Source organism: Otolemur garnettii, unplaced genomic scaffold (assembly GCF_000181295.1).
Source record: "Otolemur garnettii isolate 467f Iridium unplaced genomic scaffold, OtoGar3 scaffold00152, whole genome shotgun sequence".
NCBI lineage: Eukaryota > Metazoa > Chordata > Mammalia > Primates > Galagidae > Otolemur > Otolemur garnettii.
The window spans coordinates 847698-859199 of NW_003852547.1; the positions used below are offsets into that span (position 1 = coordinate 847698).

The window sequence follows — 11502 nt, forward strand, 5'->3', positions numbered from 1 at the left end:
GGACCCAGGACATTGGGCCTGTGATGGTGAAGGAGAGCTGTGATTCCAGACGTGAGTCCCATGTCTAACAATGAGGCTGTGTCCTGCACCACAGCCCTGGGGCACAATGACCCTTGCTAGAGTATGGGCCAGCCAGAGGCATCCCACCAAAGCCAACAGCACTGAGTGATTTAGGTGTTTATTATTCACTCTGCCATGTGTACAGTCAGGGGACTCTCTGGGTAGACAGTTGGGGTGTGGAGGAATGGGGGGGTCAGCAGGCAGTGTGCAGCTGAAGGAGAGAAAAACAGTGGGTTTAGCCCAAGGGACAGACTATAGGGCAAGAGCCCACTGCTGGGAGTTTTCCAGGATGCCAGGCTAAGGTAGGGCAGCCTGTCTGGGTGGTAGGGGAGGCAGATGAGGGTGCAGGGTGAGTTGACTTGCATATGACTTGATGTGTCAGGGATACTGGAGAACCTACTGCTTCTCATGCTATCTTCACAGCCCTGATGTTGGGCAGCCATGGGTCTCCCACTTCCCCTTGACCACTCACCCTCTTTACTACTCTCATTCATCCTCCTACCCATGGTCCTGGAGCTCCCAGACAGCTTGATGCACAGGAAATAAAGTCAGAGAGAACATCGAGAGTTCTTCATGGGAGAGAGGGAAAGGAAGAGTTCATCAGGAACACTGGCAGTGTCCCTATTTACCCTTTGCGTGCAGCCCAAGTGGAAGGACTGGCAGAGTCATGGGAGTTCTCAGTAAGAAGGCTCTTGGGGCAAGGGGAAGCCATGGTGGAGAAGGAAGGACCAGATAGGAGGCCCAGCTTCCCTGAGGCATGGTCTGCCCTGCTTGTGCCTCAGTTTCCTCATCTGCCACATTGACTTTAGCAAACATCTCTTTTTGTGTTTGGATCTGTCTCCCTAACTAGGCCAGAAAGCTTGAGAACAGGGGATGGGTGTTCCTGATACCAAGGTTTCCAGCCCGTGGGGCATAAGAGCTGGCTCAACATAGGTGCCTAGGATATGTATGCTGAAGTGAGATCTGGCAGGATCCAGATGAGCGAGACTCTGTCCCTGCTATAGGGCCTCCAGAACTAGAAGAGATTGATGCCAGACACAGTGTTCCTGGCTTGGGGTAGTCAGGAATGTGAGGGGAGATGTGAGGCTTGAGGACACTGAGAGGAGGAAGATACTAATGGCCTGGGGGTGGGGGCTGTGAGAGGACTTCATAGTGGAGGTTTCCTGTGAACCCATGTCTTAAAGATGAGCTGCAGTTCATTGGTAGAAGAGGAAGACACCATTAATGGGAAGCAGGAACATTATGCATAAAGGCCTGGAGGTTGGAATAAGCTTATTCTTCTTATTCAGAAGGGCTCACCGAGAGGATGGTGTGTTGCTGGGATTGGCGGGTGGCTAGAAATTTTCCAAGTAGACAAGGTAGGGGGTGGAAGGTGAACTATCTAAGCAGAAGGAAGAGCATGTGTGAGGCCAAAGGGGGCAGGAAATGGTCTGGCATGTCTTGGGAACAGGTATTGGTAAGGAGTGGAGAGGTGAGAATGGTACCTGCAAAGCCAAGCCAAAGCCAAGCTGAGGGGATGGACGTTCTCCCGAGGGTATGGGAGCCATGGAAGGCTACTAATGGAGAAATCTGATCCATTTATCTTTCCTTTTGACTAATATTGGCAAACACACTCACACACATGCACCACACACCCTTCTCATCCCACCCAAAAGTGCATAAACTACACAAGCCACACATATGCCACCTAGCACACAGCTATTATGCTGCAAATAAGTGTTCTTAACTTATACCCACATCCCGCCATCGTTCAACACTGGAGCCAGATCTTAGAGGATGTTTTCCCTTCCTTGGTTAAGTTCAGTTCAGCAGTTAGAGAGCCTCACCAAGACTGTGGGAGATAGAAAGGCTGACTTCTCAGCTGGCTCTTCATTTCCATCCCGGGGAACTCACAGACACACCATCCCTACGGGCTCATCAAGACCACCAAAGATGAAAAAAGCCCAGAGGTACCCCAAAACAGGGCAAAGTCATTGGGACTATCCCTGTGCATGGAGAGTCAACAGCTGGGGCAGGACTGAACCCTTCAACAAAGCTGAATGAATCCTTTGAGCTCCTAATAGATAGTTTAGATTTTTTTTTTTTATTAAATCATAACTGTGTACACTTATGGGGTATGATGTGCTGATTTGATGTACAATGTGGAATGCTTACATCAAACTGATTAGCATAACCCATCTCCTCACTTACTTATTTGTTGTGGTAAGACATTTATACTCTACTCTTAATAGTTTTGAAATGTACCATTGCATTGTGCACAACAGGTGAGGTCCTACCAAATACCCTCCTTCCTTCTGGCCTCCCCCCTCCCCTCCCCTCCCCCTCCTCTTCCCTTCTTCTTTCTGGACTATAGTTGTGTCTTATCATTCAAATGAATATGTAGGTGATTATATATTGGTTTCATAACACTATTGAGTATATTGGATACTCCCTCGCCATTCTTGAGATATTTTACTAAAAAGAATATGTTCCAGTTCCATCCATGTAAACATAAAAGATGTAAAGTCTCCATCATTTTTTATGGCTTCAATAATATTCCATGGTATACATATATTACAATTTTTTAATCCATTCATGGGTTGATGGGCACTTGGGCTGCTTTCATGACTTGGTAATTATGAATTGGGCTGCAATAAACATTCAGGTGCAGACGTCTTTGTTGTAAAATGATTTTTGATCATCTGGGTATATACCTAGTAGAGGAATTACAGGATTGAATGGTAGGTCTACTTTTAGTTCCTTGAGTATTCTCCAAACTTCTTTCCAAAAGGGCTATATTAGCTTGCATTCCCACCAGCAGTGTAGAAGTGTTCCCTTCTTTCCACTGCCATGCTAACATCTGTAGTTTTGAGATTTTGTGATGTGGGCTAATCTTACTGGAGTTAGATGATATCTCAAAGTGGTTTTTATTTGCATTTCTCTGATGATTAAAGATGATGAGCATTTTTTCATGTGTTTGTAGGCCATACACCTGTCTTCTCCAGGGAAGTTTGTGTTCAAGTCTCTTGCCCACAAATAAACAGGGTTATTTGTTCTTTTCTTATTGATTGGTTTGAGTTCTCTGTGGATTCTAGTTATCAGACCTTTGTCAGAAACACAACCTGAAAATATATTCTGCCATTCTAAAGGCTGTCTGTTTGCTTTGCTTACTGTGCTCTTGGCTGTGCAGAAGCTTTTCAGTTTGATTAGATCCCAGTAATACATTTTTGGTGTTGCTTCAATTGCCAGGTGAGGTCCTTCTCATAAAATATTTTCCCAGGCCAATTTCTTCAAGTGTTTTCCCTGCACTCTCTTCCAGTATTTTTATAGTTTCATGTCTTAAATTTAAATCTTTTAACTAGTAAGAATCAATTTTTATTAATAGGGAAGGTGAGGATCCAGTTTCAGTCTTATACAGGTCACCGGCCAGTTCACCCAAAACCATTTGTTAAATAGGGAATCTTCCCCTCAATGAATGTTTTTGATAGGTTTATCAAAGATCAAATGACAGTAAGTGGCTGGGTTCATCTTTTGTTCTCTATTCTGTTCCATATATCTACTTCTCTATTTTTGTGCCAGTACCATGCTGTTTTGATCTCTATAAATTTATAGTAGAGCCTGAAGTCTGGTAATATGATACCTCCTGATTTGTTTTTATTTCTGAGTAATGTATTGGCTTTACAAGCTTTTTTCTGATTTCATATAAAATGAAGTACTATTTCTTTCAAGATCTTTAAAGTATAAAATTAGTGCTTTAATAAAGATTGCATTAAATCTGTAGATAGCTTTGGGTAGTGTGGACATTTTAACAATGTTGATTTTTCCTAGACATGAGCATGATATGTTTTTCCATTTTTTAACATATTCAGCTATTTCTTTTCTCAGAGTTTCATAATTTTCTTTATAGAGATCTTTCACGTCCTTTGTTAGGTAAATTCCCAGATATTTCATCTTCTTGGGCAGAACTGTAAAAGGAATAGAGTCCTTGACTATATTTTCAGCTTGTCTATTGTTGGTATATATAAAAGCTATTGATTTTTAAGTCCTAATTTTGTATCCTGAGATGCTGCTGTATTCCTTGATCACTTCTAAGAGTTTTGTAGTAGCGTCCCTAGGGTTTTCCAGGTATAAGATCATATCATCCGACTTGGCGCCTGTAGCTCAGCAGCTAGGGAGCCAGCCACATACACCAGAGTTAGTGGGTTTGAATCCAGCCCAGGCCAGCCAAACAACAATGACAACTGCAATCAAAAAATAGCTGTGCATTGTGGCAGGTGCCTGTAGTCCCAGCCACGATGCCCAGCTTGCAAGGCTGAGGTGAGAGAATCACTTAAGCCCAAGAGTTTGAGGTTGCTGTGAGCTGTGACACCATAGCACTCTACCGAGGGCAACATCTTAAGATTCTGTCTAAAATTAAAAAAAAAATCATATCATCCTCAAAGAATAAGAGTTTAATCTCCTCTGACCCCATTTGATACCCTTGATTGCCTTCTCTTGTCTGATTGCCATGGCTAAGAGTTCCATTACTATGTTGAATAGCAGTGGAGGCGATGGGCATCCTTGTCTAGTTCCAGATCTGAGTGGAAATGTTTTCAATTTTATTCCATTCAATATAATATTAGCTGTGGACTTGCTGTACATGGCCTCTATCAATTTAAGAAATGTCCTGTCTAAGCTTACTTTCTTAAGTGTTCTGAATGAGAAAGGATGCTGAATATTATCAAAACCTTTTTCTGCTTCAGGGTAGCTGGCTTGCTTGCCCTGCTGGGATGAAACTGGTTTTTCCCTCCCTTTTCTAAATACGTTATTGCCCCATTTGTTAGCAATCCCTACCCTAAGTTCACCCAGCCTTTTCCTCTATACAATCTTCCTGGGGACCTGGGATTCTTTTAACCCTGTCTTTTGGCATCTTTCCATTTTGCATATATACTTTGTGTTAGAAATCAATAAAAGCCTTCTGAAGAAGCCAGAGAATTGCTGCATTGTCCCAATCTGCCACTCTCCAGGCATTCTCAGATTGTATGTCTTAAGCTTGTGTAGATTGTTGAGAAAGCAATGTTTCTACTGTTGGCTCTCAACCCAGGTCAGGAGACTCCCACACAAGACCAGGCATCAGAAGCCAAGATGAGGGTGGTCACAAGAATTCGGGGAGTGAGTGGAGTGGGAGGGACTCCATGAGAAGTCTCCCAGACTCCCAAGGGTCAGCAGGGACAAAGTAGCTGAAGATAGTCTTCAACACCTGTCTTCCCCACCACCCAGAGAGCTCTTGAGCTGTGGGGTGGAGAGGGCTGCTCTCCTAGAGCACTTGGGGCAGCAGCCCATTTTGAAGAATGAAGGTGTTGGAATGGGGATGCCCTTGACTGCCCACCTGAGGAACTGGGCAGTGGCTCCAGTGAGAAAAGGTCAGCACCCAACAGTTAAGAGCCTGGAGTAGGAATCTGGGAGATGTGGGTTCATAAGTCCCCATTCTGCCACTGGACTGGGTTTTGAGTATTGACATCATCTGAATATCAAAAGTCTCACTGAGCCTCCCTGAACTTGAAGAAGGAGGTGGAGGCTGCAGACATGGATGGGGCAGATGCAAAGGTCCTGAGGTGGGCATATACTGGTAGTGTATTCCCTAGGAATCCTGCCTGAGGCCTTCAGGGGCAGCTGAGGCCTCGCTCTGTCCAGCCCTTGAGTTTTCTTCACTTTGGGCTCCTATGGTGGCCCATTTTGGGCAACCTGTGCCCTCACACCCAGCCCACTCCCTTTCTTGTGCCTTCTGAGAGCTGTTCTACCTTCCTGGCGTACCCTTCTCTCCTGCACTCTGTCCCTAACATCTTGTTTTTCTAGAACCAGAGGACAGTGTGGGCAGAGCAGAGTGCCTGAGGTGATGGGCAGGATACCTGGATGGGGGCCAGTGGGAGGCCCCATCATACAGGGGCCCCTGGGTCATTTTAAGGAGTCAGAATTCTATTCTGAGTGGGCTGCTGACCTACTGAAATCTCCGGAGCAGAGGAGTGACGTGAACCGACCTACCTTTAGTGAACATCTCTCTGCCTATGGGTGGAGAAGAGGGTGGGCTGGGGGCAGTGCCAGGTACAGGGAGAGCCTTGGGAGGCAGGAGCCAGCCAATGGGCTTGGACCCAGCTAGAAGCAACAGAGCTGGTGACAAGTGGTCGGGTTCTAGAGATATTTTGCAGCTTAAGGCAGAAGAATTTCCTGAGGGACACAACATGAGGTGAGAGAGAGAGAATTGTGAAGGATGGCAGCAGTGCTTCCAGCTTGAGCAACTGGAAGAAAGGAGCCATCATTGACCAAGATGGGAAGTCAGGGCAGGAGGTGAAAAGGGCAAGGATGAGGCCTGGGAGAGGAGAGCAGGAGCCACAGTTTTGTCATCTGTGAAGTGGGGAGATGAGAAGCCCTCCTTGTCGGGGCTGCTGTGAAGGTTACAGGTGTTGATGGACATGGAGTCCTCAGCTGAGGAGTTTCTGTATGCTGGGACATGTCACTGCTGATCTGCAATAGCCTTGAGAAAGGCTGAGGCTGTGGTTTTCTCCCAGACTCCCAAGGGTCACCAGGGACAAGGTAGCTGAAGATAGTCTTCAATATCTGTCTTCCCCACCACCCAGCCCAACCGCAACCAGAATGCCTCGTTCCAATCCAACTCTGCCACTTAACCAGTTGTGTGACAATGGGCAGCCATTTAACAATGAGGATGGGCTCAGCGCCTGTGGCTCAAGTGGCTAAGGCGCCAGCCACATACACCTAAGGTGGCGGGTTTGAATCCAGCCCGGGCCTGCCAAACAACAATGACGGCTGCAACCCCAAAAAAAAAAAAAAAAAAATAGCTGGGCATTGTGGCAGGCACCTGTGGTCCCAGCTACTTGGGAGGTTGAGGCAGGAGACTCGCTTGAGCCCAGGAGGAGGCTTGCTGTGAGCTGTGATGCCACAGCACTTTACCCATGGGGACAGCTTGAGGTTCTGTCTCAAAAAAAAAAAAAAAACAATGAGGATGAATGATGTTTTTTGGGGGGGAGGGACAGTCTCACTCTGTGCCCTGGGTAGAGTGCTGTGACACGATAGCTCACAGCAATCTCCAACTCTTGGTCTGACATCCTCTTGCTTTAGCCTTCCAAGTAGCTGAGACTACAGGCACCCTCCAGGATGCCCAGCTAGGTTTTCTGTTTTTAGTAGAGACAGGGTCTCATTCTTGCTCAGGCTGGTCTTAAACTCTTGAGCTCAAGTAATCTGCCTGCTTATGCCTCTCGGAGTGCTGGGATCACATGCGTGAGCCACTGCCTAGCCAACAATGAGGATGATGATAATAGAAACACCACCTACTTCGTGCGTTGCCGTGAGCAAATGAGGTGATTTAGATAACCTTGAGCAGCTTACAGGGGTTCCAACAGATCAGTACATGCCAGGCATTGAGCCTTTCTGTTTGGAAAACTAGGTTTCTCAATGAAAAGCAACTTGGTCTTGGGCTGCCTTCCTTATCATCCCCATGAGAACCCTCTCCCACCTGCAGGGAGAGGCAGGCTTCCTCAAGGGCCCCTGGGAGGAGGGCCCTGCAGTGTTCGAGCAGAAACAGAGCGAACAGTGCAGGTGGGGTTCAGACTTCCAAGTCCATTCTATGTCTGAGATGGAGGGAGTCTGTGGCTAGGCCACCTGGAACGTGACTCAGAGTGTGATCCGCTTTCCTAGCATGGAACCTGGAGGGACAGGCCTGTTCCTGCTGACACAGACCATAATGATTTCCCCTCCCCAGGTACTCTGATCTGTCACAAGGGAATCAGCTTCCACATGACGGGCAACTTGACTTACACACCCGTCGACTGGACCTCAGACTTCACGAAGACATGTGATGCCGGGCAGCTGTGTCAGGAGACGATGCTACTCATAGACGTAGGTGTGTGGCTGGGTGGGAGGACCATACACCTACACCGTGCCCCCTGCAGTTCCACCCTGGATCCTGTCCCCTGAATTTCCTGCTCTGTTCCCCTCAGGCGTGGAGTTCTTATTCCAACTCTTCCTCTCTCTGTGCCTTGGTTTCCCCTAATGAGAACCGAGGGTGAAGCTATGGCAGTGACAGTGTCTACTGTGCTGGGCAGTTGTGCAGATAAGCGTGGTGACCACGGCAAGAGCTAAAGGACCTCAGGGACTCATACACTCAAGAAATGTTTTCAAGTACCTGTTTTAGGCACTGCAGAGCCAAAAGCATCTGCTTTCCGGCAGCTTTACATGCCTCAGGAACCAGGAGAAAAAACCCAATGAGAGCAGAATATGAGTATGGAGAGAGTTCTGGAGAGAAATCCAGCAGTGAAAAGGAGAGAGGGAAGTTGAGGTTAAAGCTGCAATTTTAAGATGAGCGCTGGCCAGGTGTGGTGGCTCCCACCGGTAATACTAGCTCTATGGGAGGCCGAGTGGATTGCTTGAGCTTGAGAATTCAAGACCAGTCTGAGCAACAGTGAGACCCCATCTCTAAAAAATTAGCCAAGTGTTGTGTGGTCGCCTGTAATCCCAGCTACTCAGAAGGCTGAGGTAAGAAATTTGCTTAAGCCCAAGAATTTGATGTTGCTGTGAGCTATGACACCATAGCACTCTACCCAGGGTTAAAGAGTACCCCTCCAAAAAATAAATTAAATTAAATTAAAAAATAAGATGAGTGCTCAGGGGAGACTCATGGTGAAGGGGACGTTTTAGCAAGAGTTGGGAGGGGGCAGAGCTGTGGGGAGGACTGTGCATGAAGCATGACCACCCTGTGCTTCTGTGGTGAGGGGACCTGTATCCACAGTGTGCCTGGCAGCATGTGGAATTCAGGAATCCTACTCTGATCCCTGCTCCCCTCAGAGCCACCCTCCCTGGACCAGCTTTTCCTCTCTTACTCCCTCAGGACTTAAATCACTCCTACTCTGGACCAAAGGCTGCAGCCAGGGTGAGGCTCCAGACTCCCAGACCACCTCCATGCATGCAGGCCCCATTGGGGTGCTCGTGGCCTCCTATACCCACTTCTGCTCCTCTGACCTGTGCAATGGAGCTAGCAGCAGCAGCATCCTGCTGAAGTCTCTCCCTCGTCCAGGTATAGTGTCCAGGGACATGGAGAGACACACATGCTCGAGGCGGGTGGCTGCAGCGCAGAGCAGAGCTGTGTGCCCCCAACCTTCTCTCTATTCTCCAGCTGCTCCTGCGCCAGGAGACCTGCACTGTTCTAGCTGTGTGCAACTGACCTCTGGATCCTGCTCTGATTACTCTCCCACCATTGTGTGCCCTAAGGGCACTACTCATTGTTACAATGGCAACATTCATATCCAAGGAGGTGAGTTCTGAAAGCTAGATCCCAAGGAGGAAGGGGTAGGATGCCTGAATTCATTGATCCTGAGGTGGGAGGGGACGGAGTCCTGGCCCTGGGATCTGAAGGAGGAGGGATTTGGGGAAGATGGACTGGACCTGGACCCCCGGGTCTGAGGGAGGAGGAGCTGGGGTTGCACTTCTGGGTCTGAGGGAGGAGGCTGGGTTGCACATGTGGCTGTGCTGGATTTGGTGTCCTCTCTGACTTGGTCTTCTCCCTTTAGGTGGGTTGACTACCCCTGTGGCTGTTGCGGGCTGCGTGGCCCAACCTTCCACCTCCTTGTTAAACCACAGCAAGAATATCGGGATCTTTTCTGTGCATGAGGATGGACTGTTCCCTGTTCCCCCAACTGGAGCTGCCCCTGCCACCTTCCTCACTCAGGTGATGGGGTTGGGCCTAGCCCTGGCCCTTTGGTGTGGGGGACTTTGCCTTTTCGGCTAATGGCATTCCTCCATGACTCTTAACGCCTGCTGACCACCCAAGCCCAACCCTGTCTCTGAACTCACAAGCTAATGGTCTCGGACAACAAATTATTTTCCCATCCTTTTCATGACATACCACCCCTCCAAACATATGTTATCACCTGATGATAATGTACCACCTGGGAGCAGCTGAATTTGCCCTATAGGAGAGGGGACATTCAAAGAGTGACTGTGTGTATGTGATAATAAAGACCTGTCCTTTCTCCAGGCTGGGATTTCTCTCTGTGAGGGCAGGACAGGACAGGACTCTGGTGAGAAAATCATCACCCAAGGCCTGGCCTCCTTTGGTTTGATGCACATGTCCATTCTGGCTTAGGTGACAGCAGAGTCTTGAGGGTGCTGCAGCCAAAGGTATTTGTTGTCACCATGACCAACAAGGGAAGATGTGCTGAGACCAAGGAGGTTTCTGCCTTGGCAGTCAGGGCTCCAGCACACATTGCGGGGGTGGGGGGGTCACTTCATCTGAGAATGTGCAGGAGAGGAGGGTGCAGGCGTGTGTTGCTTAACCACAGGGACACATGCTGAGAAACCATCATTAGAAGATTTTGTCATTGTGTGAACATCACGGAGTATACCATGCAAACCCAAATGGTGCGGCTTTGACACACCTGGGCTACATGGTACAGCGATGGCTACCGGGCTGCAAACTGTACAGATGTTACTGCGCTGGATACTATAGGCAACATGCACAATGGTGAGTATGTGTGTTGGTAAACATGTCTAACCTAGAAAAGGCACAGTTAGATTATGGCTATTATAATCCTGTGGGACCATCATTGTGTATGCAGCCCATTGTTGGCTGAAAAACAGGTGCTATATGGCATGACAATAATGGGATAATTGACATAAGGTCTAGAGAGAAATCAAGAACAAAAGGGTTAGCACCATTTCTCAGGCCGGTTACCACCCTAGACATGAAAGGGGGTGGAGAAGGAGCCACTGCTGGAACCTGCAGAGAGAGACATTCAGAGAAGTTTGCCCAGCAGCTCTGATCTCAGGCTGAAAAATGCATCCAGCCACAGTGACAGTGTGGGTAGGGAGCTGGGAAAGTGACGTTCCAGTCTCACTCAGTGTCCTCCCTAGTCTCCTGTAGGAGCTCCCACTGGTTAGACACAACTGGCAGCAGAAGCAGGAGCTGCCATTGATCCAGGCCCCACTGACCTGCACTCACAGCACACAGCATGCGGATAGCGGAGGAAACACACCTGAAAGGGGAGGAAAGTGCCCAGCACAGTTCACCCTGTCCCCTAGGCAGCAGCCTTATCCCTTGTGCAGCTGGACATCAGAGTCCTCACCTGTCACTCAGTCACGGTAACCCTGCAGTGGTGACAGTACAGCCCTCTTCTCTGTGTGTTGTACTGCCTGTTCTTACACAGCAAGAGGAAGATGAGGGAGGAGATGACTTCACAGAGAGCTGCCAGGATCCTGGGTACAGAGTTTGGAGCACTCAGTGCTGTCCCCATCCAGTATCCCTCCCATAGCCCCACCACCTCCAATGCCTCATTTGGACAGTGTTGGCACCTACGTGGGGCCAAACCTTCATCCCTACAGGGAGCGAGTTTTGGATGAGCCTTGAGTGGTCTGGTCTTTACTGATCAGTTTCCCACTGGATAGGGCCCTGGCCAGAGAGAGACTACCCACAGTGAG

The 11502-nt window shown here is 48.4% G+C and overlaps 1 protein-coding gene across 1 annotated transcript in view; it reads left to right on the plus strand.

The window, feature by feature from the left end:
• Positions 1-10020, plus strand: part of CD177 (CD177 molecule) — an 18596-nt gene extending 8576 nt beyond the window's left edge. The window contains exons 7-11 of the mRNA XM_023518950.1: positions 9-51; positions 7793-7933; positions 8918-9103; positions 9203-9340; positions 9597-10020. Coding sequence (XP_023374718.1) covers positions 9-51; positions 7793-7933; positions 8918-9103; positions 9203-9340; positions 9597-9814 — 726 coding nt within the window. The 3' untranslated portion in view covers positions 9815-10020. The remainder of the gene's footprint in view (positions 1-8; positions 52-7792; positions 7934-8917; positions 9104-9202; positions 9341-9596) is intronic.
• The last annotated feature ends 1482 nt before the right edge of the window (positions 10021-11502 follow it).